The sequence below is a fragment of the Diplotaxodon limnothrissa genome, linkage group LG18 (genome assembly GCF_057381915.1).
Source record: "Diplotaxodon limnothrissa isolate DT_005_m linkage group LG18, D_limnothrissa_male_GT1.1, whole genome shotgun sequence".
Classification (NCBI taxonomy): Eukaryota; Metazoa; Chordata; class Actinopteri; order Cichliformes; family Cichlidae; genus Diplotaxodon; species Diplotaxodon limnothrissa.
Window position 1 is genome coordinate 28,118,968 of NC_140613.1, and position 27,553 is coordinate 28,146,520.

The 27,553-nt window shown below is 39.4% G+C and overlaps 3 protein-coding genes across 6 annotated transcripts; 2 read left to right on the forward strand and 1 right to left on the reverse strand.

Annotated features, from left to right (window-relative positions):
• Positions 1 to 3,000: 3,000 nt before the first annotated feature.
• On the forward strand, positions 3,001 to 8,490 carry LOC146613902 (sterile alpha motif domain-containing protein 3-like). 2 transcript variants are annotated; one of them, XM_085377788.1, is made up of 9 exons: positions 3,001 to 3,280; positions 4,218 to 4,413; positions 4,583 to 4,741; positions 4,900 to 4,987; positions 5,802 to 5,859; positions 7,292 to 7,440; positions 7,705 to 7,876; positions 8,010 to 8,089; positions 8,194 to 8,490. In XM_085377788.1, exons 1-9 carry the CDS (start codon positions 3,001 to 3,003, stop codon positions 8,488 to 8,490), a joined length of 1,479 nt encoding a protein of 492 aa, XP_085233914.1. The 2 variants fall into 2 exon arrangements, with proteins under 2 accessions (XP_085233914.1, XP_085233915.1); XM_085377789.1 differs by lacking the exon at positions 3,001 to 3,280 and having other exon boundaries at positions 4,265 to 4,413; positions 5,802 to 5,870; positions 7,303 to 7,440.
• A 3,932-nt stretch (positions 8,491 to 12,422) lies between these two features.
• On the forward strand, positions 12,423 to 21,657 carry LOC146613903 (WD repeat-containing protein 48). The gene is made up of 18 exons (XM_085377630.1): positions 12,423 to 12,494; positions 13,218 to 13,358; positions 13,494 to 13,572; positions 13,655 to 13,867; positions 14,035 to 14,123; positions 15,076 to 15,177; positions 15,257 to 15,481; positions 15,632 to 15,706; positions 15,930 to 16,032; positions 16,127 to 16,224; positions 16,827 to 16,934; positions 17,049 to 17,145; positions 17,242 to 17,337; positions 17,560 to 17,665; positions 17,820 to 17,907; positions 19,596 to 19,672; positions 19,768 to 19,960; positions 20,047 to 21,657. Exons 1-18 carry the CDS (start codon positions 12,423 to 12,425, stop codon positions 20,140 to 20,142), a joined length of 2,058 nt encoding a protein of 685 aa, XP_085233756.1. The 3' UTR covers positions 20,143 to 21,657.
• On the reverse strand, positions 21,654 to 27,309 carry LOC146613904 (Golgi reassembly-stacking protein 1-like). 3 transcript variants are annotated; one of them, XM_085377633.1, is made up of 9 exons: positions 27,190 to 27,309; positions 26,353 to 26,433; positions 26,003 to 26,206; positions 25,805 to 25,891; positions 25,579 to 25,709; positions 24,267 to 24,399; positions 24,080 to 24,185; positions 23,850 to 23,993; positions 21,654 to 23,204 (listed from the first exon to the last, which is right to left on the reverse strand). In XM_085377633.1, the coding sequence occupies exons 1-9, from the start codon at positions 27,307 to 27,309 to the stop codon at positions 22,774 to 22,776; spliced, it is 1,437 nt and encodes a 478-aa protein (XP_085233759.1). In that variant the 3' UTR covers positions 21,654 to 22,773. The 3 variants fall into 3 exon arrangements, with proteins under 3 accessions (XP_085233759.1, XP_085233758.1, XP_085233757.1); XM_085377632.1 differs by having other exon boundaries at positions 21,654 to 23,201; positions 27,073 to 27,207; XM_085377631.1 differs by having other exon boundaries at positions 27,073 to 27,207.
• Positions 27,310 to 27,553: the final 244 nt, after the last annotated feature.

Sequence of the window (27,553 nt, forward strand, 5' to 3'; positions counted from 1 at the left end):
ACTAGCTTCATAATTGCTATCACCAAATGTGACATCAAACTCCTTGTTTGGACTCCAGGTCTCAACCAACTCTAAAGATATATCTGGTATTTTCACCACATTCTCATGCATCAATAGTTAATGACTACCAAGAAAATATGAATATTTTTTCTCTTTCAGTCTACAGTGAGATCATTTAAAAATCAACTAAATCTGCATTCGGACATTGAGGGCACGGTGGTGGTGCTTCTCAAACAAGCAAAGCAAGCAAGCTCATCTATCACACAGGGTTGTTTTCTATTTGCCACGTTTGCTTGGAAACAAGTTTGAAAGCCAGAAACTGTGAAATGTATTAACCACAGAAGCAGAACAAGTAAAGTCGACACTGGGATGAAAATGTCTGTTCACCATGAGCTTCTTCTTCCACATTATAAACAATTTGGATTTGAGAAATGCTCATTTGATCCGTGCTATAGCTTACTTGGACTCTGCCATATATTATATAACTACAGTGTAATATTATTTACACTGTAAGTACTTCCTCCACTCTGTAAAACTTCATTAGACTAAAAAAAAAGATTTGTATAACAACTGTTGTTAATTTTAGTCTTTCCCTTTGACAAATCAGAGAATAACAGGTTATTTTGACTCGAGAATTACAGATAAAGGCGGAACAGCTTGAAATCCTGCTCACCTCAAACCCACAGTCTAGAAGAGTACATCCGCTTTGTTCTGATTGGCATAAGCATTAAGACAGGTTGCAGGTCATCGGTACTACACCGTTATTTTTACCAGAGAAGTAAATATAGCTTAAACAGCTCGAAATCCTACTTGTGGATGTTTACAAGCCCGAAAGCAGCACATCTGCTTTGTTCTTAATGGCAAATGTCGTTCCCATGGGATAAGCATTAAGACAGTTTTCAGGTCATCTGATCAGAGATAAAAACCAAAGTCTACTCGTAAATAAAGATAAATACTAAAGACCCTATCGAAAACTCACTGCTACATGTTATCCATGACAGAGTCTGCTATATTAATAACTCAAAAAGCTTTCCAACAGGAGGATTACATTTCGATGCCCTCCTTTTGAAAGAGAAATACCATTGTATCCTTTTCCTATTGACTAAGCTCTGCGAGTTTTGCATCTACTCCTGTCCTGAAATGCATTGATCCCTTCACATGTCCAGCCAGACGCTAGTTATCTGCTTTCACTTGATCTGCTTATTTGGCCCAGGTTTATCTCAGATCAGCTTGTCTCATACACAGAATCCAGTGCTCTCCCATTTACTGTCAAAATAAAGAGGTTAAGGCCCATTTACGACATCATAAAGCAGATAAAAGGTTCAAAGCAATGATATTTCTGTCATGAGGCGACGGGACAGGATGTGACGAATCTTTCAGCGAAACACAGCCCCCAACATTCAGTCTATAAATCAAATGAATGAATGATACAAATTTAATGTGAATATTATTAAATGCACAGAGAGGACAACTGCCAGCATGCACAGTTTCACTTTGCATGCCAGCTTACTCATAGGAGGAAGTGGTTGTAAAGTATTTCACTCATTTTAGTTTGAATAAAATTTAATTCCCATAACAGCCAGATGTGCTGTGGTCATCAGCAGTGCAAATAATTAAGATAATTAGATTGAAAGCAGAGCAGAGCTGCACACTGGCAGTTTTCACATGCAAATGCACGCACATGCACGAACACATGCATTGTGACATGGATTCTCACATCAGCTAACGCCAGAATTTAGCTTCGTACAGCTATGCATTGAAAAAAATGGTTAAAGTAAAGACTCACAGTTCAATAACTGCATGAAGTCTGATGTGTTTTGATGTAAATTAATATGGAACATTATGATAGGACAGTGACAGAACAGTTTGGGCAGTTTTGAGGTTCAATGCATGCGTACAAACCAACCTGATAATTCAAAGGTAACAAAACATGTTTTTAAAGCACCTGTTGACTTTATGAGAGTCTGATTCTAATGCTGAACTTACACTGAGGCATAAATCCAAACTTTCAGCTCTGTTAAGTATATAAACGGCTTTACTGACAATATTCTGTCCCTGCGACGACAATAACTGCAAAAAGAACCCTAAGCTTCAGCAACACTGTAACAAAGTCTGTGTCTGTTACCAGATGTTTATATAAAGTCTTCTGTGACTCTCACGTGTGTCACGGTTTACCAGTTATAATCATCGAATGGTAACTCCTGTTTTTATGCCTCTCAGGGCATCTGTGGATTATTACAAATCGTCTCCTCCTGTTTGGTCCCTAAAGTGCTCATAATTAACTAATTTTTCTCTCATTAAAAGTGAAACATTTTAGAACATATAAAATAGTTAAACATATAAAATGTAGGCTTTTGGAATGTGTGGCTTACCTAAAATAAATGGAAAATACTGTCTTATTCTATAGTTCAAAACAAGTAAGCTGTGAATTTTCTCACAGCTTACTTGGTAATTGTAACTATATTCGAATTGTTCAGTTTCAGGTTTTTATGGCACAATCTCTAAGTTGCTTAGACCACACAGTCAGAAATAGGGGTACGGAAGGGGTACATTACTGTGCCCCAAGGTACAAAAATGACATTAATACAGTCTAAGGACAAATATTGGACCTCGGGGTAACTATCTGTACCTTTTTTAGCGTCTGAAAGGTACATACATGTTCCTTAATTGTGAAAAGTACTTATTTGTACCCATTCTTTCAAAAGATAAAGTACAGGTTGATTAAGCTCTTTTTGATTAGAGGTTTTTTTTTTTTTATTCTTTTTGACAGTAATTTATTTGCAACTGTATTGATATAAGCATATATTTTAGTGTTTTTATTTTTTATTATTTTCATTGCTGTTGCTGTTTTTGTATTCCCTGAACACCCCCCCCCCCCCCCCCCCCCCCCTTATTTTTAAGCTGCTTTAAGAACAATGAATTTATTTGAAAGAAAAAAAAGTAAAAATGCATTTAAAATTTTTTTTAAGAGAGTGTTTTTTTTTAAGTATAACTATTTGGATGAATTGCAAAAAAGCACCCTTATTGAACTCGGAGTGCGAGTTGAGCCCATCCTCACAACATCAAACAAAAAGTAGAAGAAGAAACTCAACGAATAGCTGGTGGATTCTAGAATTTTCTGTAAATGCAGCAGGTGCCATTTTGTTTTATCAACGGAGGGAGATGGATTACGAACTTGCAAGTCCTGGTGTGCTCTGTTCACTTTCAACCGAGGAACTCTTAACAAAAATACAAGAGTGGGGCTTAGATGTCACCGAAGCTGAAGCTCAGCATTTCAGAGGTAAGTTTTATTTAAAGAAAAATGTAGCGTAATTACTAATTATTGGTTTAGCCTAGCTTAACGTATATTAGCAATTTAGCTAGTTTCGGCACTCTCTTAGCTCAAATTATGTCTTTTTACAAACGTTTTTACAAACGTTTCATGTGTAAAGTTGAGGTCACAGTTCTGAAAAATGTGTACACATAGTATTTGTATAAGTTTGAACTTATATATGTGGTTCGGCCACAGTCTATGGGTTCGGTAACCCCTGCGCAGCGGAACGGCGCGAAATTTGATTCCCTGGTAGCTGAATGCAGTTTACCGTTAGTGTATTAATGGTTTAATAAAATCACGTTTTTACATCCATTCCAAGGCCATCAACACACATGGGCGGCTGAATATAACGTCTAAAGGAAATATCTTAACACCGCACTTGTTTAAAATATAACAAGGGTGTCGCAGCTGGGGTTTGATAGTCGCGTTTTAAGCAATGTGGGAACTTTTTCAGCATGTAATCTGAGCTTGTAATACGGTCCTGCGGGTGTTATCGCTATAAGTAATCGGTCTGAAAGAACAGACGGCAGAAACTGTCGGAAATCTGGAGAAAGGAGTCACCTTAGTAGTGAATATTAACAAATTACAGCATTCTAGTCTTTTTTTTTCTTCCAAACTTGAAAGGGCACAAAAGCATGCTCAGACTCTGCTCTCCTGTGTCCAGTAGTCCCAAACAAACATCTAAATTTAAAAATGAAAACTTTGCATATCAAGAGGATTCACTCTAAAGATTTGCTTTATTTTATTTAATTTACTGATTTTTTTAAATGAATATTTCTTTGAACTGAAAGAAGTTGTACAAAAGGTTTTATTGTGTGTGATATACGGTTTTTACCCATGTAAAAATGTGGTGATAAATATTCTTACATGGAATTTAGAGTTTGTACTACCATTTATCTTGCAGACAATGAGGTTGATGGTGACACAGTTGACTGCGGTCTTACTGAGACTATGGTTGCATACCTTTTCCAAGGATCCTTCAAAAAGCAGGTTAAATTCAACCAATTTGTGTCAAGGATGAAGGAATCTTCAGTGACACTGACTCTACAGACTGTCTCTCCAGAAGACTGGCAACCATCTACTTCGTCAACTTCAATAAGGTATTTTCTTATTTATAATGAAGTTAGTATGTCTGAAACATACATGTTGGCTGTTATGCACTTTTAGGATTTAGTTAATATGATCATTGTTTCTACCATATGTATTGTTACTGTAGTGTTTTATACTTCAATTCATGCAATAAAAACAAACGCTTAACTGTTTTCACAGCAATGAAAATACTTTGAGACTACCAGCGTCTTTTGAAATTCCAAGATTTCCCAAAAATCTCCAACTAAAACTGGACAACAAAGAACCGTGCCATAAAAATCCAAGGGACAGACACACAATAATCAGAGTTCTATATGAAGCTGTGGCACAGTATACTATGTAAGTTAATCAGGGTAATGTTAGCTTGTTGCTTTAGAAAAAGCTGAATCTGTCATATTGAAAATAAACGCTACATTACTAAGAAACAATAACTGACACTTGATAAAGTTTGTTTGTCAGCAGTTGCTCTAACACTTATGTTTCTTCTGATATTACAGGTATCCCACAAATTCTGAATATGTGCAAGCTGTGAAGACGCTGGTAATGAAGTATCCTTTCCTCAAGGATCGTGAGGGAAATGGTTATGTAAGTTAAATTTAAAATTTGCATAAGGTTCCTTCAAGATTACAAAGTAAAAGTGAAGCTTTTTTCAATCTTGTTTTGTTAGTAAGACAATCTGTAGCCTCTCAGTAGGTTTGTATGAAGTATGTTTACTGATTCTTTGTTGGGTGTATTTTGTGTAGATTGTTTTTACAGTAACTTATGTTTCTGTTCAACAAGCACACATGGCATATGTCTTTGAGACGTAAATTCAAATCAGAGCGGGCACCACTAGTCGACAGTGAGGCAGTGAGGCGTTGTAAGGAGAAGTTTGGTTCTACGAGGAGAGGGCAGCCTAATAAATGTCAATGAACAAGTCAGAGAAATGTTTGTCAGGTTGGTGTGAGGGACATCTTGAGCTATAAAATGTTCTTGCCTCTGTTATTACATCTAAAACTAAGGATTAGGGATGCAACTGTACCCCTTTTTTTTCAAACCGAAACAATACCAATACTTGGATTAGAGCACTTGCTAATACAAAGTACCAGTGCTAATACTTCTACCTCACAAAATATTATTAATTAGAAGGCGCTAAAAGAGGGTGAACTAGATTTAAAAAAAACAAAAAACATTTTAAATATGACTCCAAAACTAAAATTTCAAGTTAACAATTAAGATTTTATGTGAAATTATTTCAGAGTTTCCATATTTTAAATATTGGTTCATGGTATCGGTTAACTTTAACCGATACGAGTTCTTTGTGATGCACAGATCGTGTCAGCTCTAATTGTATATTTAGTCTTATGTTGGGTTTCTAATCTGTTTTGACTTTCTCTTCTCACTCTTGCTTTCTTTCAAGGGACCATGCGTCCAAGGAGAGGATTTATTATCCATAGACGCCCACTTAAAGGTCTTACAGTGCCAATTAGAGCAGGGCGATATGGCCAAAAATATTTATCACGATATATATTTGAAAATTTGCGATAACGATATAACTGACGATATAATTGATGCGAGACAAAATACAACTCCACAACATTACTAGCGCAAAAAGACAACCTTCCATTTATTTTCACGTAAACAAGAAGCTGGTTTTTATGTACATTAAAGCTTTATAAAAATGTAACAGTGCAAATGCAAATTCCTTGCTGAAAGTTTAACCCAAAGGCATTTCCAGTAGAAATGGGCTGACATATCCTGAGCATAACCATGTATAATATCCACTGAAGTTAAAAAGAGGTGCTTTGCAACATTAAACTGCAGTGTGCAGTACGCATTTTTCGGACCATAAGGTACACGGGATTATAAGGCACATTAAGCGAAACAAAGCAGTCAGATAAATCAAACTTTATTAAACTCATTCTTCTTGCTTCCTCCACTTCTGTACCATTGATTCATTAATGTTGAATTCTCTGGCAGCTGAGCTATTCCCATGTTGTTGCAGTATATTAATGACTAACCTCGTATTGTGGATGGATTATCTCAGTTGTTCTCCTGACTGAAGTTTGGTCCGTTTACAGCATCCTGCCATGCGATTGCATTTGTCTCTAACCATGAAGAACCTTCACGTTAACTTTTATAAGTGGAAAAGTGTTAGTGTTCGTCCTCCAGCTTCACTGTTTATGTTATGCTAACATAGCTGTGTCGCTAGCGATCACGTAGCACATCATTATATACCAGCTAGCCCAACTTCAGTAACCCTACAAACGTCACTGCTGTTTAGTTTCCTGTCTTCATTTATGTTGGAAGTGATAGCAGAGCTGTACGTTTGAATTTTTTCAGAAATCTCTCAGTCAGAACATGCTATATCATGCTTAGGTAACTAGCGAAACTAGCGAGCTAACTTCCGCTAGCTTCCTGCTAACTTCTAACTCCGTTAAATGTAATAACTTTTGTTTTCATGGATGCCTGGAAGTTAAACTTTATAGTTACACCTGGTAAAGCAGCAATGCTGATCGTTTTATTAAAGATCAAAGAATTTAGACAGTTTTCAACTCTCAGTGATGCTGCAGTGTTGTTTGACCTGAAGTCAAATATACGGAGTTTGGGACCCAGATTACTCCCAGATTTAAGAGCATCTTAGTCCGACAAACACGACAATAACAACGGCCGCTTGCATGTTCTGCAAAAAAATGTGCTTTGTTGTGTATCTGACGGACAAACACCAAACCAGTTCCACATCACGGAAGTTGCACCATTTTTACAAACCAACAATCGGCCATGTGCGTATGAAAACAAAGGCACTGCGCATGCGCGTTTTACTCCCATTCTATCGCGATATTTCATTTTCCTATCGTTGCCTAACATTATACCGGTATTACCGTGAACGGTATAATATGGCCCAGCCCTAGTGCCAATATCAGAAGATGCAACCAGATACGATGGTGGTTCATAACCGTGTGCAGCAAACGTTTGCTTGGCGGCAGAAAGAAATTGCAAATGGTATGCCTGTGGAGGATGTGTTGAAGAAGTACCCCTTCTTAGGGATGCCTACTGGTGTAAGTCAGAAAGCTGGATTGAACTTGGAAATAGCTGTCACATTTAACATGTTTATAGTAGTAAATTTTATTTGCCCTTGACCTTGTTTTCTTCATCTGTCCCTTTTTCCTTTTTTCGTATGTTCATGTAACTTCTTACAGTATTGTTGTTAAATTCTATAAAAAAAATAATTATGCAGCACCATACATAATTAATATCAACTTTAGATTATTTCATTTTCATACACTGTTATTTTGTACTGAAAATGAATTTTTTACTTGTAGCTGTGCAACGAACTCGGGTGGATCCAACCAACAACGGGTAATGTAAGCCAGCGATTTCGTGAAGGGCTCTCATGTGTTGCAGCAAAGGTGATTGACCTTACACAAGGGAAAACCCCACTCTACCAGCTCTACCTTGATGCAAGAGAGGAGGCTCTCACTGATGACCTACCGGGTATTTGCTTTTTTTTTTTTTTTTTTTTTTTTTTTTTAACTTCAAGGCTTCCATTTTATATAATTTTTATAGGTAACTGGAAATGCCAGATAAAATGCATGGGTGATCTTGTGTTTTGTTGTTCTTTTGGCAGATCTTGACACAAGGGCTGCACTTTTATTCCTGCCATACGTCTTCAAGGAGAAACTGGATCTCTTTGTCATACTTGGAGAGGTGTGTGTATTAAAATATTTAGTCTATATAAAAGGAAAACAAATGTATCTTTTGTTAAGAGACTAATATATTGCTTTCCTCTACCTTCTCTTTTGACTTCAAAGGTTCATCCTAAAACCCCCTATCCAACTGTTCAGCTACTTCATGAAGACTGGAAACCAGTGTTCTCCAGAAGCGCTCCAAACATTGTGAAGTTGGATGGCAGTGAAGTGTGCAGAAGCTCGTGTATTTTTGAAGGAATCATCTCTTCTTTCTGCTTGTATTTTGTCTTCAACCTTGCTTATCCAAAACATCTGAAGAACACCCTGATTTTTCTCCAAAAGTACATTGTGAAAATAGATGAGGGTGAGGACCGGCCTCTGCCAATCACAGTCACCAGACAAATAAATCTTCTGTATTGACCACCATGCCTCAGCCATATCAGTGCTCCAAATGTGGCAGAAGAACCTTTAGTTTGACAAAGCTTATTCAGCACATAGGACTTATTCATTCCCATGATGCCAATTTTGATATAACCTGTGGACTCAGTGACTGCTGTTCTTCCTTCAAAAAATATGAATCTTTCAGACGACATGTGTATAGGAAACACAGAGAACAGGTGTTGTGTTAATATTGACACAATGTGGGTCTTTTGTGGAAAAATTCTCATTCCTCTGTTATATGACAACCATTTTCATTCATACAGTGTTAGAGTTGATAGTGAATGGACGTTGCTAAAACCTGGACAGGAAATTGATGTTGCAGCTTATGACACATACTCTGTTGATAACAGTTTGTATGTAACAGTTAAGCAATGTATTTAAGAAGGTAATAAATGTGACAAGTATTTTTGACTTTGTATCTTCAATTTTTCAAATCTTGAGAGGAAAAATATAGGAAATCTGTGTGTAGATACTGAACCTTTAGAAAGACATTTTTGTACTCCTTTTAAGGGTTCTTTTTTGTACTTTATACTAAGGGTACAATTTTGCCCTTTAAAGTACAGGTTTGACGTGTAAAAGGTACAAATTACAAGGGTACAAATCAGTACCCACAGTTTAGGGTACAGAACGGTACCTTAGAGGGTACCACCCCAGTGACAAGCCATTGTACCCCTATAGGTACATTTCTGTACTTTAATTTCTGAGTGTGCAGTGAAGAACTATTATTATGCGACAAATGTATTTAAATACATTTTGTTGCTCTGTAATCCAGCCATTGTTTGTGATCTTAGATTGTAGCTCACACTTTTGTCTAGTTGACAGATTTCCATATAAACCTTCTATATATGCCTTAACCAAGCCTTTTTTTTTTTTGCCTTCTTCCATTTTCTGAGTTCAGTTTTTAAAACCTTGAACCTGAACAGTAGAGTATGAATCACTACACTATAGTCCACAGCACAGTGTATTAGCTCTGTGGTCTTAAATAGTCAATAGATGATCTTTCAGATTCTTTCAGATTCTAACTTGTAGTCTTCAGCTCTTTAACCTATACGAATGGAGTAACATGACTATTAGACATGGCATAGTTCCTTATAGAGCCACAGAAGACTATTGTTCCCCCCCCCATCTTTTATGGGACTACAGTAGGACTTTGTACTGCTGCTATCTATTCCATCATCTTTTATTTTAAGATTGTTTTAACAGGTAAGAAAGTTGTTATCAGGCGTTAGCTCTCACTATCTGGTTGTTAACTCATTTCTAACTTAAGACTGCTTTCTTTGGATTTACTTTTTTTTTTTTAAATAATGCTGTATTTTGCAATCGAAATATTAAAAACTACACTAAAAACATTAAAAAGTTTAGAAATGAGTCCAACTTTTTTCAAATTTTTCTGGGGGGTCTAGTGTAACTGGGCCTTCTGTGTGTTCTTCATCACCATGTTATGTGTCCTTCTCCCCCTCAGAGCTTCATACTGTGATCTGAGGTGCACAGCCTGAACTGATGACCTACTTCTTTGGCAGAAACCTTTCAATGTAATTGCAAAAGATAGCTTAAACGCCAAGCATACAGAAAGTACACACATATAAAAATATAGACAGTGGTAAAATGATCCACTCATGAAACCAGTAGCTGATAATGAACTGAATCCCAGTTGCCAGTGTTCAGATATTACTTAAAAAAAAAACACCCAAAATATGAATATTACAACTTATCAAAAGTTACATGAGTCACATTAAACATGAAGATTGTTGAGCTTTTTTTTTTTTTTTTTTTTTTAAAGTGGTTTGTGATGTCATGAATGACATGTGTAATAATCATTACATTAAGTGTCTTTTCACTTCATATGGAGATAAGAAGCCAAAGGAAACATTGACCTCGTTAAAGTGAATTTCCACATGTAGCTTAACCCTAAAGCTTTTTAAAACTGAACACTTATTTTTGATGAAGTAATGAGCGCTTCTCCGTTAACATACGGCCCTTATGCGAATACAATAAAAAATGAAAAACAAAAGGAGAGAACAAACAGCCAACAAGTCGTGCCAATCATTTTCTGCTATATGTTTTTGCAGCCACATGAGGATTCCGTGCAGAATATACTTACATGTGAAACTGTGAGTTTTACAGCATCGTTTCCAGAATGAAGTTCTTCGGGTTTTAGAAGAAGAAACAACCAAACCTTCCGTGCAAAATCCATGTTTTCTTTTCAAGGCTCACTTCGCCTCATCGTGGATCCAAACTCAAGCCCACGGGGGAAAAAGTGTCATCAGAATCCAGAGAAAAACGGTCAAAACTGACTTCTTGGTAAGCGCCAGAGGTCTGCAGTCACCCTATTTTGGACATTTTGAAAGCTGTCACAGGTGCGGTGTAAGTAAAACTTCGTCCTCTTGCCTTCCATTCGTGAGGCCCGTCGGTTTTCATCCCATGAAGGAAAAGTCTCCGGCTGCCGAGCGTGGAGGATGCTGCGCTGTCTCGATTTGCCCTTGAGCAGGAGAGCAGTGAGGGTGGGGGAAGGGGGGGGGGTTGCTGGGCCACAGAGGATTACTGCGCCATAGGCGTCCCATGGCGCTCTCAGGCATAATGTGCGCTGTGCTTTTGCCACATCACCAAGTATGCCTTAGTCCAAGGACTATGAAGAAACTCAAAGTTTATTTCTGTAAAAAGTGTGTGTGGGAAACGCCCAGTCTCCTACCAGAGAAGCCAACATTTCACGTGCCTCACCTTTCACACGGGGGTTTTGAACACTTGAAACACTTTTGTTTGGTTTAATGGTCAACCAGAGGCATGCACACCCGTGAAGAACAGCCAGAGCCCGAGTTCACAGCATGCACCCTACAGTGAGCTGATTTGGTTTGGATTCAAAACCTGATTCGCATGAGTGAATCCTTAAAAAGACGTGATTTCACACCACCGGTCCTCAGACTTTTATTCTGTCTTTCCGGGAGGTTTGGACTTCGTGTGCAGCTCATGATAGTGTATTACCCCCTCTAGTGTTCGGTAATAGACTTTCTTTTTTGTATGGAGCAGGAAGAATTCTTATTTTCAGAACATTGCGCAGATTGATAGACCCAAATACTGTCTCATCAGGATTCATACATCACATTTTGTGCATTAAGGTATAGAGGAAGGCGGGACATATTTTAAGCTTATTTCTAAGTCATTCTAATAAAAGATAAAAAGCCTGGTAAATAGTTTACCCAGATAATGTGAACATTGGACGATTGGACAGTCTTGTGTTAATCCTCCTCTGCGACCATATAAACAGATGTTTATATTTGCATATTATATAATAATACAGCCATAACGATTACCCAGCGTGCATCATGGTAAACTGCGCGGAAGTATCAATCACTGTGCCATACAGGTACTCGGATCGATATAAATATTGATAGTTTCAATACCAAAGCTGGTATTGATATTGGCTCGAGACGGTTAGAGTCAATACTTTCTTTCTTTCCCCTATGTACCCCACTGAATTATTTCATGAACAATTATAGCTATATCAAACACGCACTATGAAAAATGTCTCTGCACCTTTTTTGTGTTGACTGTCACATCTGTTTTAATTATGGTAGCACATAGAACAATATAAGTTGACCCAAAGTGCTTGAGAGAGAGACGTATTTAGATTCTAGGTCTTCAAAAAACCAAAAACAAAACAAAAACTCGTTTTAAAATACATAAATTATGTTACATTGATTATTACATTTTTAAATTGATTGATACCCAAAGTGTACTATTACAAAACAGCACCACTGTGCCAGTGAACAAATCCCCAGGAGTGAGTGGTGGGGAAAGACAAAAAAATAAATAAAATAAAATCCTTTTAAGTTAACAGTTTAGGAAAGTGTAGAACAACATTACCCAGAAAGCCCAGGTACATATGTTTTCTTTTTTTCCGGATGTAGCATCACATGAATTCACTGTCAACATGCAAGATGGCCACGCATCACAGGCAAAATGCTGCTGGGCGGAGGAAAGTACAGGTAAATTAGAGGCGTTACATTATTGATAAATGTGTGACAACGGCAACATCGGGGCCTCCAGCTTAAAGATGCTCTTCACAAACACCCGATAGGGAGTAAAAAACACATGCACAAGATAGCGTTGCAGTTAGGTGTCATGACTCAAGCCAGCTAACCTATCTAGCTTAGCATACGAGAGGTGTTAGCGGCATGTGCTAACGGTCGCTTCCAAATGATTACATGCTTTTGCAAACATTTTTTTCATACGAGCAAGTGTAAAATACTTTATAAGATAACTACAGATATCGCCTGTCAGTACAAAATAATAACACCCCTCTTGGGTTGCCGTTTGAAGCTGTTACGGCGTTGACGGAAGCTAAGCTAGCTACTGTATCCGGGCTCCGTCTAATTGCTAGTGAAACGTACGCGTCCGGGCAGGTCTGTCGTGAACCATTGCCAGTATGCCCAGCTGCCGTAAAAATACACATTAAAGTTATGCACTTTCCTTGTTGTTAAACTGAAACCGGTTTGCATTATATGCCAGTGTGTGTGACATTTAGTTAAGCTCTGTGTTTGTCTCGTTAACTCTGCAGGTCCTTGCAGTGCAAGTTCACGTTATACAAGTGTTAGCGCGTTAGAGCTTAAAGGGTGGGTGTGTTGGGTGGGTGTGTTGTGTGGGCCAAAACAAAACAGGTCGAGATTAGGAGTCTGAGCCCAGCGCCCATTCTCCTCTCTGTGTTCCAGGTATCATATGTCATTAGAGATGAGGTGGAGAAGTACAATCGAAACGGGGTGAATGCACTCCAGCTCGACCCTGCTCTGAACCGGCTCTTCACTGCAGGGAGGGACTCCATCATCCGGATATGGAGCGTCTACCAGCACAAAGTACAGCTTCTTGCCCTGCTCCGTTATGCTAAAACAGTCAACTCATTTTACACAAGGCAGCTGCTTTAGTATGCATTTCTCAAATCTCATGCCTAAGACTGTTTTAACTGTCCTTGTCCTCTCTTGTTATTGTAGCAGGACCCATACATTGCATCGATGGAGCATCATACAGACTGGGTTAATGACATAGTCCTCTGTTGCAATGGAAAAACTTGTGAGTTTTTTTAAGCTGTTCAGTTCACCCAACATTTTATTTTGAAACCCCCGTTTCTAATCTAAAAAAAATTTGCTTTCAGTGATATCTGCCTCATCGGATACGACAGTCAAAGTATGGAACGCACACAAAGGGTTTTGTATGTCAACGTTACGAACACATAAGGACTACGTGAAAGCGTTGGCTTACGCTAAGGACAAAGAGCTGGTAGCATCAGCAGGTCTGGACAGGCAGATCTTTCTTTGGGATGTGAACACACTAACAGCACTCACTGCTTCCAACAACACTGTCACCAGTAAGTAAAGATTTTGCAGTGTGACACTAGTATCCATTTCTGTCCTCTGGACAGAAGCTTAGATTAGATGTGAATTGTACTGAGTGTAATTTGTATTCAGCATGACCGATATGTTTATGTCAAAGTCAGTCTGTACCTTTGCACTTATTATAATTTGTCTCCAACAGCTTCATCGCTGAGTGGGAACAAGGACTCAATCTATAGTCTGGCTATGAACCAGATGGGCACGGTTATTGTATCAGGATCCACAGAAAAGGTTTGTGACACACAGATGGACAGATTTACACAGTGCCCAGTGTTTACACTAAGGAATAAATGCAAACTTTCAGTTGTGTTAAATTTTTGAAAATACTGAGACATAAACAGCTTCACTGAGCAACAATCTGTTTCTCTAACTACAATAAATTTTAAAAGGACTCTAAGCTTCAATAACTCAGCTCTCAGGAGCGTCACAGGTACCAATTATAATCACTCATTCAGTGATTAGAATTGCTTTTTAGGGTCTCTGTGGATTATTACACGTCTCTTAGTCCTGTTTGGGTCCCTAAAATGCTCATAATTGTCTTAGGGGTGATGTATAATAGCATAGTTTAAGCGTTGCTCTGTAATCCAGGTATCATTTGTGATCTTAAATTGTACCTTCACAGTTTTGTCTAGTTGACAGATTTCCAAATAAACCTCAGGCCTCAACAAAGCCTTTTTAGCCTTCTTCCATTCACTGAGTTCAATTTTTTCAAAAACTTGAACCTGAGCAGTAGACAATGAATTACTACACTATAATCTAGTAATTGCCTTGTTAACTTATTTTTACTAATTTCTTAAAACGCAAAACCCATAAAAAGTTCTTTCATATTCTAACTTGTAGTCTTCAGCTCTATGTAGGTAGGTTACATGGCTTTAATAAAATGACTATTATAAGAAAACTTAACTCTAACTTCTCTTAAGAATTTGTAAGCAAGTGATAATACAAGTTCTTCACTGACCTTTGGTTTCTGTTCAGATATCCTTAAAGCATTTCCATTAGGCTGTCACAAATCTGTGGATATTATAAACTATAAAGACTGCTTCAAAAATCTAATATAAAGGAAATGCATGAATGGTGTAATTGAGTGCGTACCTTGCTTTGTTTTAGCCCAGTAGGATTATCATGCATGTAAACACAGTGAAGTAGTGCCTGCTGTCGTTACCCTTCTTGTGTCTTTCTTCAGGTTCTGAGAGTGTGGGATCCTCGAACATGCGCTAAGCTCATGAAGCTAAAAGGTCACACGGACAACGTCAAATCGTTGCTGCTGAATCGAGACGGCACTCAGGTGAGTTAAATAATCTAAAATGCCGTGGCTGCCAAAGAGCAGAGTTTCAGAATCTAAAAGTCACCGGTCCTCCCCACAGTGCCTATCAGGCAGTTCAGATGGGACCATTCGCCTTTGGTCCCTCGGCCAGCAGAGGTGCATCGCCACCTACCGTGTGCACGACGAAGGGGTGTGGGCCCTGCAGGTCAATGAGGCCTTTACGCACGTATATTCTGGAGGCAGAGACAAAAAGATCTACTGTACGGACCTGCGTAACCCAGACATCCGTGTCCTTATCTGTGAGGAGAAGGCCCCAGTGCTCAAAGTAAGGGTCCAGCAAATAAGGGCTAGATTTTTGTAATAACTGCATAACAACCTGTGTAATAGTTAATTTTAGGATATATTTAACCATAATATTGAAAATATAAAAGGATGGGTCTCAGGGTCATTCAGCCTTTTGCCTTTTCTTGCACAGATGGAACTGGACAGATCTGCGGACCCACCTCCAGCAATCTGGGTCTCCACCACCAAGTCATCTGTTAATAAATGGGTAAGCATGCGTGACACCTCTGAGATCAGTGATCCACTGTCAATGTAGTGAAGTATAGATAGAGGGTTGTTCATGTGGCCACACCTAACTGTGTTCAGCCATAATTCATCTGCAGTTCATTTAAAATTTAAAAGCAGCTTTGTAATTCTGTATTACAAAAGAGAAGAACAAGGAGTGGGGAAGCAATTATTAAAAGTTTTTGTTTTTTTTGGTGTGTGTTTAGTCTCTAAAGGGAATGCACAACTTCAGATCATCCGGAGAGTATGACAACGACTGCACCACCCCTCTGACACCACTGTGTACTCAGCCAGAACAAGTCATCAAGGGTACTTTTGTTTTTTGTTTCTTTTTTATGTGAAAGTATACAATCCTCCAAATCTCTTTTCCCTCTGTTAACTAACAGCGCTGTTGATGTTGCAGGAGGTGCCAGTATTATTCAGTGCCACATTCTGAATGACAAAAGACACATACTCACCAAAGACACCAACAACAATGTGGCTTTCTGGGACGTCCTAAAGGTAAACCACACACTCTGGCATTAATGATTAAGATATTAGGATATGGGATGTGCTCTTATCTTGGTCTTTATTGGTCTTCATAGGTGGGAGGATAAGTGAAGGAGATTTCAGGGCATGGCTTGCATCACTAAATGTCACTGATTAGTCAAATATGTCAAAATTTTAAAGCCAAAATTTAAAAAAAAAAAAAAAAGCTGCTAATGCAGACTGTTTATGTTCACTGTTCTAAGACATGACAACATGGAGATACAGCAGAACTGGGTGGTGATGCCCAACAAGAATGAATGGTTTTATAGTTGTGTAAAATAAAGAAGAGCTGTTGTTTTTGGTTTGTGAAATGAATGATTTTGCCTTATTTTTTAATCTTCCTGGGGCTGCCGTCCAGGAAGAAGAACTGATGGACCCCGAATGAACCTTTAGTTCTTCTGAAAGTTTCCCAGGCGTGGGTGTTGGGGCGGAGAACTCCACTGTGGTTTTATTGGTGCTCATCCACCTGAATGAGCTGATGAATCTGTGTGAATTAAAGTGAAATTGTAGGAATGCACACCTGTCGATATATCTGTAGTTTGAAATGACCTTTTGTGCTCACATTTGACCTGTAGGCATGTAAGGGCGAAGACTTGGGGAAGGTTGAATTTGACGAAGAGATTAAAAAGCGCTTCAAGATGGTCTATGTGCCAAATTGGTTCTCTGTTGATCTGAAAACTGGGGTGAGTTTCAAACCTGGTAATACAGGAGCCCGTCACATGATTTGACATTCAGTGTTTTCTAGCTGAGTTCTAACTTCTCCTGGTTGATTCCTGTCGTGGTTATGTGCTCGACAGATGCTCACTATCACTTTGGATGAGAGTGACTGCTTTGCTGCCTGGGTGTCTGCAAAGGACGCAGGGTTTTCAAGTTCCGATGGATCGGATCCAAAGTGTAAGAGATTACATTTTCTATACTAATGAAGGTTACGTAATGCAGAGCCAGAGGTCTAAGTTAGCATTACACAACGCTGATTTCTCCCCTTTGCAGTGAACCTGGGCGGACTATTGCTTCAGGCTCTGCTGGAGTTCTGGCCCAGAACCCGAATCAACCCCATGGACGAGGAAGAGAACGAGGTGAACCATGGTGAGGAGATTGATTGACTGATTCAATTATCCAGTGAATGCACAAACTGCCAAATGTCTGCACCGAGGGGAGCGTCATCGGGGCATGTTTTTTCCTTTGTCTTGTTTCCCTCGTCTTTTTATCCACTTGGCCTCAAACATGAATTGGCTGCAAACTGTGCCAGTGAGCGCATTCTAAGCCAAGATGTCATCGGGTTTGTTGATTATGTTCTTGTTCCCTCAGTGAACGGAGAGCAAGAAAACAGGGTCCAGAAAGGCAACGGATATTTCCAGGTGCCACCACACACACCAGTTATCTTTGGAGAAGCGGGAGGCAGAACCCTTTTTAGGTAAGCTCTCACCAACAAACTTTCAAACTTTTAGATCGTCAGTTAAGGTCATGTTAGAAAGTCAAATCTTCCCCTTGTGATGTCATCACATGTCATTAGAAATGGTCGCACAAGTCCAGCGTTTCTTTTGATCTGCTTTATTTTTACGCTGCAGGTTGCTATGTAGAGATTCAGGCGGAGAGACTGAATCCATGCTGCTCAATGAGACAGTCCCACAGTGGGTTATTGATATAACTGTAGATGTGAGTATCTCTGCTGATTATTATTTTTTTTAAACCTCCTTTCCGTTGATCTTTTATTAAAGTGTGCATGTTGTGCTTTTCATCTATCCTGTCATATGCAGTGTTCCACTGGTGGCTGATCATAGTAAACCTGGTCAAAGTTTCACATAATAAAATCAGTGGATAATAATCTCTGTGACACTATTGGCTGATCATAGGGTCATAACTTGAAAGAGAGGGGCTATCTTAAATATAATCAAGCACAGCACAGCACCTAATGTTTTACATTTCTTGTTTGCAAAGGGTAGCCAATCATCAGAAAGTTGTCTGACAGTGAGTGTGAAAGAAACCTAAGCAGCTCATTTCATATATGTTCGACATGAGAGGCTGCTCCGAGACTCAGTATAAGATAAATAAGCATTATTTTTGAACTGTGGAGCATGCAAAGCTAGTCCAAGAATAAAAATAAGGAACTGGAAATGAGCAGCTGGCTCCCTTTTTAAAGCCTTTCCCTTATTTGCCCTTTATCCTGGGCATCATCCTTCATCTGCTCGTCTAACTTTGGTCTACATCGCTCTACATAATTTATTAAAATTAGAAAGCCCAAGTGCTCGTGTCTATATTTCATGCACATTTCAATCAAAATTAAAAGAAGATTTTTTTAAAAATGTGGCATGAGTAGTTGAAGCCCACTGGTTTGGAAGCTTGCAGGAAGAAAATCATGACTGCTTTTGTTGCTAAACACTACAAAGTGTTAATACGTATACTCTAGTTGGACGGCTTTAGTGTGGGAAGGAACTAAAAGCTGCATAAAACAGGCAAAAATAGCCCTGTGTTTGTATTTGAGATTCAGTACTTCTGAGTTTGTGTAACATGTTTTATACTTGGTACAGATGATGGTAATGAGTACTTCCTTGAGTTGCTTATAGACTAAAGCAGAATTGTGACTCCAATGATGATTCTCTCTCAATCAGTAGTGGCCAGAATATACAACACCTTAAAACCTGAAGCAGCAAAATGTTATTCATTTATCAGGTTACTGTTTACAAATGTGACCTGACCAACTTTCTGTTATTTCAAACTAAACACTCTGTTCTGTATAAAGAGACTAGACGTGCACAGCTTGCCTGCTCTAATAGTAATCCACTAACACTCAGTTGTTAGTGAATGAGTGAACATTAAGGCAGTTAGAAACGACGAGCACTAAAAATGTGTACTTGCCTTTCACAAATTGCTCTATACTCAGTAGGGACTAAGGTATGACATTAAGAGCTATGACTGTGCACTTTATCACAACATGATACAAATGTGAAACCTGATTGCAGGAGATTTCTTGCAGTGAGAAAGCAGAGGGAACTCTGCAGCATTGCCGTTAAAAAAGTTCTTCAACCACTTTGTGATTTATTTACTCAAGTTTAATACATGTTATTTTTATCACACGGTCAGAACTCATTTGTGTCAAACAAGGTGACACAGAGTCATTGCTTTTAAAGTACACGGACCAGCTGTGCCTGGCTGCGTAATCACCGCACTGCTCGCCAACAGGCCCGGTCTAAGCCAGAAAAAAGCTCAGCGGTGTTACAGATCCATCACTGTTCTTCCCTGGATGAAGCAATACCATTTTCTTGTATCTTTGTGATGTGACATTTGCAATTAAATTTTGTTCTCACGTTTGAGTTACACGTCTTTTTTTTTTTTTTCCATGACAGAAAAATATGCCCAAGTTCAACAAAATCCCGTTCTACCTCCAGCCCCACTCTTCCTCTGGTGCAAAAACTCTAAAAAAGTAAGTTTGTAATTTCTCGTATTTCAGCAAAGATCCGTGTCACGTGCAGCTCTGCAATGTTCAGAGCCGGTTTTTATACCTTCTTTGTCGCACAGGGACCGACTGTCGGCCAGTGACATGCTCCAGGTGAGAAAGGTCATGGAACATGTTTATGAGAAGATCATCAACTTGGACAACGAGTCACAGACCACCAGCTCCTCGGCCAACGATAAACCCGGGGAGCAGGAGAAGGAGGAGGACATGGCCATGCTAGCTGAAGAGAAGATTGAGCTAATGTGTCAAGACCAGGTGGGCACATCAACACGCTCTGTGAATGCACTGAACACAACTTCTCTTTCATGTTAGTAACCTTCTTTTGTTTTTGATTCATCCAGGTGCTAGATCCCAACATGGACCTGCGAACAGTTAAACATTTTATCTGGAAGAGCGGAGGGGACTTGACACTTCACTATAGGCAGAAGTCCACGTGAAAGTCGTCATTTTTAAAAGCAGAACTCTTTGTCATTTGCCAATCACCACCCACCTCTGACATGTAGTACCCTAAAACCCCATTGTGTGGTCAAGAGTTGCAGTAACAGTGAGAATCCAGTAAAATTTGTGGGGACATGGCTCATGTTGTATTATAGGAAACTGAGAAGAACAGGCCGGCGCAGCCAACAGACACCTGGGAAATAAGTGGTCCATATTGTTTTTTTTAAGTTTGGACGTAAATGTCTCCTCTCTGCATCCTTTTTTTTTTTCCTTGTTCTTCTTCCTCACATCTTTGACTGTCCCTGCCCACCCTTTCCTGATTGGCATTTTATTTTTGAAGCGACTGAAGTTGCAGTGCGTGTTTGTGTATGTATGCACACGGATGTAGTAGACTGTCTGTTCTAGTACATTCCAGGAAACTGTCCTTGTTCTACAGACACTCCAGTCCTGTCTCAGCAGTATCACCAGTTTAGGAGTACACTTGGTCTCTGGGTAGCCTCACAGTCCCTCAAAGACAAAAAAACCCCCTCTGTTCTGTAGTCGACGTCGTCTGCATTAACTTGAACTTAACCTCGGCTTAGACATCCAGTTAGTGCAGAGCTTGAACCTCATCGACAGAAGCAGTCCACGTTGTCTTTTGTTTTTAGCGGTGTTATCCTCAAAGGAATGAATGTTCTTTATTTTGTAAATATATGTACAACATTTTTCATTTAAATTACTTTTTCTTTTGGTTTTGCAGCTGTTTTCTTTTTGTTTTTGTACAGTTTACTTAAAAAAGCAAAACACACAAAAATAATTTTTCCAAATCCCTGCAGCACATTCATGGTCATGAACGCTAAATGACTTGAATGGTAAGATTTGCATTTGTTGATTTCACTGCAATCTAAAACTTGCAGTTAGTATTTGTGTAGGTCATCTTAGCAATTGGGGAAATTATATATAGGGTATATATCTTAAACAGTAATTCATGCTTAGATGCTCTGCGTTTGGTTCACGAGCATGGACTCTGATGACAGCGAGGGTTGTTCCTAATGTATATTTCATTTAGATTCAGTAGGAGTTCAGTGGAGCATAAATTTAACTTGAAGGGGAATCTCATCTGAGATAACATACGAACATTCAGCCACTGTGGGAACTTCACCAAAGTGTAATAAATGCTAACACATCTTGTCGCTTGGTGTGTCACCAAGCCACAACAACAGATCTTTTCATTGTAATTTCCTGGAGTTTAATTTTGCCACGAGTGTGTGTAATGCCATAGCAGGAGGGAGGATGCATTGAGTGAGCTCTAATTGGCCAAAAATAAAAATCCAAGATGGGTACAAATAATCAGGCCATAACTCTGCAATATCCATTATTGTAATCATTTGTGAAATATGTATATTTTAGGCATTCAAAGAAATAAATTGGAATGGTTTAACAATGACAGGTTTTACCAGGATTATAAATGGCTGTCTCGAGTTGTATTGTGTTGAGCTGATCCAAGTGAAATAAGAGAAACGAGGGACTCCTTTTTTTTTCTCCCAGTGATTGTTTAACCATCGAAGATTCACCCATTTCACATTCATCAAGACTTTGCACTCATTCCTAATAAAACAGACAATTCATTGATAAAAATATCTGCAAAAAATACTTTTTCTTATTTTACACACTAGCACCTACTTGACCAATGAAAACTATTAAGATGCCCCTAAAAAAACAAACAAACAAAAGTGAATTACTCAAGTATTACTAACTTGGCAGTCTTAGATTTAATTAAATGCTTACTTTACATTAGCAATGCATTGTCTATGAAATGAAAGGTGGGTATAATCTAGTGTTGCATAGGTCATGGAAATTAAAAGGGCATAAATCTGGCTATACAGCAGTAAACATCCATTTTAGACTCATTACAAAGTACATCACTGAACAAAATCTAATTAAATATTAGTGTTAAAAACAAAAGTAAAACCTGTGCTGTTTCTATTCAGCATCATCCCACAGTGAAAGCCCTTTATGTAGTGTCACCAATCTGGAGGATATAAAGTAAAATGTCCCATGTCTTATAATTAAAAGTGTTTCTTTGGGTAAGAGTTTAAACGACGTTGCTTCAAAACATTAAAGGTAACACTGCACCACCGCCAAAGACTATGGCGACTAATCTGAGTGGCCAACCGTCTAGTAACTTCAAAAAAATATTGATAATTGTCCTTGATATAAAGGTGCAGCTGTGCTTTGCAATGTCTGTCTTTGGAAAAATTCAAGTTTTGTCACATCGGCCTACCAGAAGCAGTCTCATTACCCGTATGATCCAAATTTGCACTCGGAAGGAAAAAGTTTGACCTTTAAAAACTGTTCTGGCTTACAACTAAGCAGTAACTAAATTCTCACATACAAAACACTCAGAAGATTACTACAGTGCCTTTTCCTCACCCATCTTCTGCATTAATGCTGTAGCTGGTTTATGTAGTGTCACCAATCTGCTGACGCAGTCTTACATGCAAACAAGACAGACTGACAAGATAAAGTCTTCCCTCTGATGATCTATCCTAAAAATCATTTCTTTAAAAACAAAACAAAACGATTGTCGTCGACACTTTGCATTTGTCTGGCCTGACTTAAGCCTACTCAAAATGTGCCTTCTTGGGTTCCTACTCATCATCGTGCTCATGGTCACAGTGGTGAGCAGAAGCCACATGCAGAGGCTCTGCGATCTCATCCACTGACCCGAGAGTGTCCTCGATGGCCTGAGGTGGAGACCTGTCTGCGGTGGACTCCTCGGTGACCAGAGATGGGATGAGATCGACAGGAGATGAGCGAGGAAGGTCTTCAGCGGGCACAGAAGGCTCAAGAGAAAAAGACAACGCACCTATAGTTGGACTTTGGCTATCACTAGACTCAATGAGAGAGCTCTGTGGCTCTGCACACTCTGTGAGCAGGTGGGAGAGTCCAGCTGGTGGGACACTTGAATCAGCAGACAAGAGAGCAGGAGTGAAGTCTCTGGCTGCCTGGGAGATGTGCTCTTGTGGCTCATTCTGGTGGTCTGCTAATGATGGGAGCAGAACACTGTCCTCCAACTCTTCTGTAGTAAAACAAATATGGTTGAATTCAACAGAAGTGGATGAGAGAATTATATTAAACATACAACATATTTCATTGGCAGATGGCTAGTTCTCACTGAGCCTGGTTATACTAGAGGTTTCTTCCTGTTAGAAGAGTTTTTCTTCCCACGGTCACCAAGTGCTTGCTCATAGATGTTTCATTGTTGGGGTTTTCTGTGTATTATTGTTAAGTTTTTACCTCAAGTTTTTCCCAAATTAAAAGGCGACCGTGGTTCAGGGGGTTGGGAGGCTCATCTTGTAACAGGAAGGTTGCCGGTTCGATCCCCAGCTCTCTCTGTCTTGGTCGTTGTGTCCTTGGGCAAGACACTTCACCTACCACCTACTGGTGATGGCCAGAGGGGCCATCGCTTCTGTCAGTCTGCCCCAGGGCAGCTGTGGCTCCACCAGTGTGTGAATGTGAGAATGAATGAATAGTGGAATTGTAAAGCGCTTTGAGGGTCTCGAAAAGCACTATAAATGCAATCCATTATTATTATTATTATATAAAGCACTTTGAGGTGACTGTTGTTCTGATTTGAACCTATATAAATGAAACTGAATATATTTCTTAAAACTGATGCATGAAAGTCACTGGACAGTGATGAACAGCTGCCACACTGACTTACCAACACCAGATATCTCGCTTTCCTTCTCCTCGTGCATCGCCAGCGAGGTGTTTGTCATGTCAATGGATGACATGGACAGATCCAGCCTGTCCACCAAGTCTGAAGGATCGGGGTTCATCACTGCCATTTCAGAATCAGAAAAACCTGGAAAATTCCAACAATAAAACACACATCTTAAGAAGATTTTTGCAAACACAGCATATGCTAAGGTGAACAGAATCTTAACTGACCAAGCTCGGTGACCCTTTGAATGGGTGGAGGTAGATAAGAGTCCTCGAGGGTGACCTGCTCCAGGTTTAACTCTTCACTATTGCTTGAAGGTGCCATGAGAGGTGCCTGGAGACACACGCACACGGTGAAAGTTATTGACCTGTGTCAGCTTCTCAAATGTGAGATTTTGCTGTATTTTACTGTCACCTCTGTGTATCCATGCGCAGGCAGCTTTGGAGAGTGTTTCTCCTCAACATCAGGGGCAGAAGGCTCGACTGTTGATATTTCTGGATTAGCAGGGATTCGGTGCAGGTAGCCATAACCGATACCGCAACCCAAACTGCAGACAAACATTTGCAGATGCTATAAGATATAATACAACAACTGATTAACAATTTACACATGAAATCATAGTTGCAACATGCAAGACCATCACCAAGTAAGACCCTATTCTGGGAATGTCTTATTTTAGGGATGTGAGCCTGATAGCCCACAGTGGGCTGGACCATTTTCTGTTGGTGTAAACTACATATATAATAAATGTGTAAATAATAAATATGAGAAAATATAGTGCAAGTTCAACAGTTTGTCCTTGTTTTTCTACACTATAATGAAATCTGTCAGCATGACTCTCTGGGCTTAAATTACAGAAAAAGTTTTACTAGCTCATTGCTCTGACTATCCTGTAATTTAAACTGAAAGTTCTTGTTATGTCACAAAAAATGTTCTTTTTTCTGGTTTTCTAAGGAGCTTGGAAAGAAAAGTGTCTGGACTTCTTTAAGTGGCTTTAAGACGTTTCACCTCTCATCCGAGAAGCTTCTTCAGCTGCAGGGTCAAAAGGTGGAGAGTCCCAGATTTAAGCCTGGTGGGAGTGTGCCCCCGAGAGGGACAATGGACACCCTAATGATCCTCTACTTAATCACATGAGCCAAGGTGTGAAAACGTGTGTAGGTCACAATCAGTCAAGGTATCGGGTGAGCTCATTGTGAAACCCCGTTCTCACACCTTGGCTCATGTGATAAGGTAGAGGAAGTCCAGAAGTCTAGACAATTTTCTTTCCAAGCTCCTTAGACTACAATGACCTGGATGACTGAGAAAACTTCACAGACATTTTTCTGGTTTTGTTTTTCTTTAGTGTGGGCCCCTTGTAAAAAAAAACCTGAAATTTTTATATCATAAAGTGAAAAAACAGGAACTTTTCTTTGATTGAAGCATTTATTTATTACTTAATTATTAATTGGTTTAGTTAAAATTGCCATAAGTGAGATAGGAAAAGCTGTAAAACTTGTGAAAATACAGTTAAAAGTTTAAAATGTATGTCTTCCAGTGGATCGGATCTGAGTCTTTGAAAAAAAATATGGCCCCTGGGCCTTAGGGTGCATCTGCATCAAAGAAAAATCTAAAAATAGTGGGGGGGAAAACACTAACACGCGTTAGAATGTGGAGTCCAGAAACCACCGGGTGACATGACAATGATTACATCCATCTTTTATATACTGTCAGCTGCATTTGGCCATACCTGCCCTCTCCTCCCCATGCTCCGTTTGGTGTGACCACCACCTCTCTGCATAGGTCCGTTTGTGTGTTGTACACCAGCAGCTTCAGAGGTTTTCCTTCATGGGCCTCAATCAGTGAGAAAAAGTCTTCTGACTGCAAATGACAAACTCTGAATTAACTACTGAAGGTGCAAATTCGAAATTTTCATGCCACAAGTAATGTTGCATGGTTCTAATAAGACATCTTACATCTTGCAAAACCTGATCTGCTCCCACAATATAGTCACTGTGGGGCTGAAGCCCCGCCAGTGCAGCCGGTGAACTGGCTTCCACATCCTTGGAGAAAACAGAAACAAAAGATGAAGCCATAATGGACTCACAGCTACAGAAGCTGAGACTACAGTGAAGCACAATGCGTTTTAGTAGTTCTTTGACGACGCAACTCACCAGGACATGCCAAACATTTTCATTGGCCCCCTGGTAGCTGCAGAAGCGAACACTAGCGCCCAGCAAACCCTGCCCTCCCCACATGCTACTGGGCACCACCTCCAGCTCACGAACCCTCGTGGTTTTAGTGCTGTACACCTCCATCTTCACTGCTCTCTCCACGTTGGCTTTCAGAACCTCCTTCAAAAGGTCATTTTCCTCATTCTGGTGTGGAATAATTAAAGAAGACAACAATTATAGCAACCAGCTGTGTTAACCTTCTTCTTTTTTCATGTTCATCATATTTATCTACAGTCGCAGTGAATAACCAGTAAATGCAATTGTTATTATATGGCTGTAATTAAACTTACAAGTCTCTTGGTGTCAAGAGACAGGATGAAGTCGAAGAAGGGCTGCAGGCCAGCCTTCTCTGCAGGGGAATTTGGCTGCACCTGTCAAAATAAATACAAGCAAGTCTGCACTTTAATCTTTGAAGAAAATGATTTACTGGAATGTTTTAATTCAAATTAATATATAAGCAAGCAAATGTACAGAAAAACTAAATATTGCATCATTATTTTAAATTGAAAAAAAAATAACAGCGTCGCAAACGCACATCTTGATCAGTCGCATCGATTTATCAGTCGATCGACTAACCATTTAAGCATCTCTGAACTATAATCCAAAGTACTGCTTGTATTTTTTGCTGAAGCATGAAATGGTTATAGGAAAGCGGTTCGTTCTAAGCCGGTAAACATTTATTTTCATTAATACTGTCGTCGCGCTAGTTCTACTTGTCAAAGCATCACTTCCGGGCACTTATTAAAACAGAAGCTCAGTGGACTCAGACTTCTTAAAAGACTTTCTTTGCGACAAGTTATATGTTGTGCTAACATTTTATTTCTTAATAACACCGTAAACAAATACGTCCTAATGCACAGCTGCGCCCACAATGACACGTAAACTCCGTCTCTTCTGTCAGGTTTTTGAAACTACGAAGCTAGCTACCTGTTAGCATACAACACAGTTCATAAGCTGCTGTACATTCAGCTCCAGTTTCAGAGAAAAACGAGCCGCGTTATAAGCCTTACACCGTGCACATGATATCCATACGTCCCTCCTTCGGATGCTTCTGAACTCTGAGATAAACCCATTTCTGCCGGGAACTCGTTTAAAAATTACTGTCATCAGAAAATACCGACAATTACCACAGTTGACAGTTCTCGGCCATCTTGTCCGCAGCCCAAACCAGTCGAACATCGCTGCTGTCGATCCTCGGACACCGTGCAGGGTCGCACATCATTGACAGTGTTTATTTGCTGCCTCATACCTCAGATTCTGTTACACCGGCTTCAAATTTCAGTGTTATTTGATGTGACTCAGCTGTGACGCCTGCAAAGTTAGCAAATTTCATAAACCCGTATCTTATATGATTAGTACCCACAAAACATATTCAATTTTTAAAATAAGGACTTTTTCTATTCTAGGATTTATTTATTTTTTTGCATATTTTTAACTTGGGGCATGTTTACCACTGTGTAGCATCCCCTCTATTTATAACAGCAGCCAGTA

What these genes read in the sequence shown, in the direction of transcription:
- LOC146613902 (XM_085377788.1), top strand. Translation starts at nt 3,001, where the DNA reads ATGAATTGCAAAAAAGCACCCTTATTGAACTCGGAGTGCGAGTTGAGC. An exon ending in GCTGTGGCACAGTATACTAT is followed by an intron (nt 4,742 to 4,899) that starts GTAAGTTAATCA and finishes CTGATATTACAG; the next exon opens with GTATCCCACAAATTCTGAAT. An exon ending in ATCGTGAGGGAAATGGTTAT is followed by an intron (nt 4,988 to 5,801) that starts GTAAGTTAAATT and finishes CTTTCTTTCAAG; the next exon opens with GGACCATGCGTCCAAGGAGA.
- LOC146613903 (XM_085377630.1), top strand. Translation starts at nt 12,423, where the DNA reads ATGAATTCACTGTCAACATGCAAGATGGCCACGCATCACAGGCAAAAT. An exon ending in CTGGGCGGAGGAAAGTACAG is followed by an intron (nt 12,495 to 13,217) that starts GTAAATTAGAGG and finishes TCTGTGTTCCAG; the next exon opens with GTATCATATGTCATTAGAGA. An exon ending in AGTCATCTGTTAATAAATGG is followed by an intron (nt 15,707 to 15,929) that starts GTAAGCATGCGT and finishes GTGTGTGTTTAG; the next exon opens with TCTCTAAAGGGAATGCACAA.
- LOC146613904 (XM_085377633.1), bottom strand. Translation starts at nt 27,309, where the DNA reads ATGAGGCAGCAAATAAACACTGTCAATGATGTGCGACCCTGCACGGTG. An exon ending in GCCGAGAACTGTCAACTGTG is followed by an intron (nt 26,434 to 27,189) that starts GTAATTGTCGGT and finishes TTATTTTGACAG; the next exon opens with GTGCAGCCAAATTCCCCTGC. An exon ending in AAGCGAGATATCTGGTGTTG is followed by an intron (nt 23,205 to 23,849) that starts GTAAGTCAGTGT and finishes GTTTTACTACAG; the next exon opens with AAGAGTTGGAGGACAGTGTT.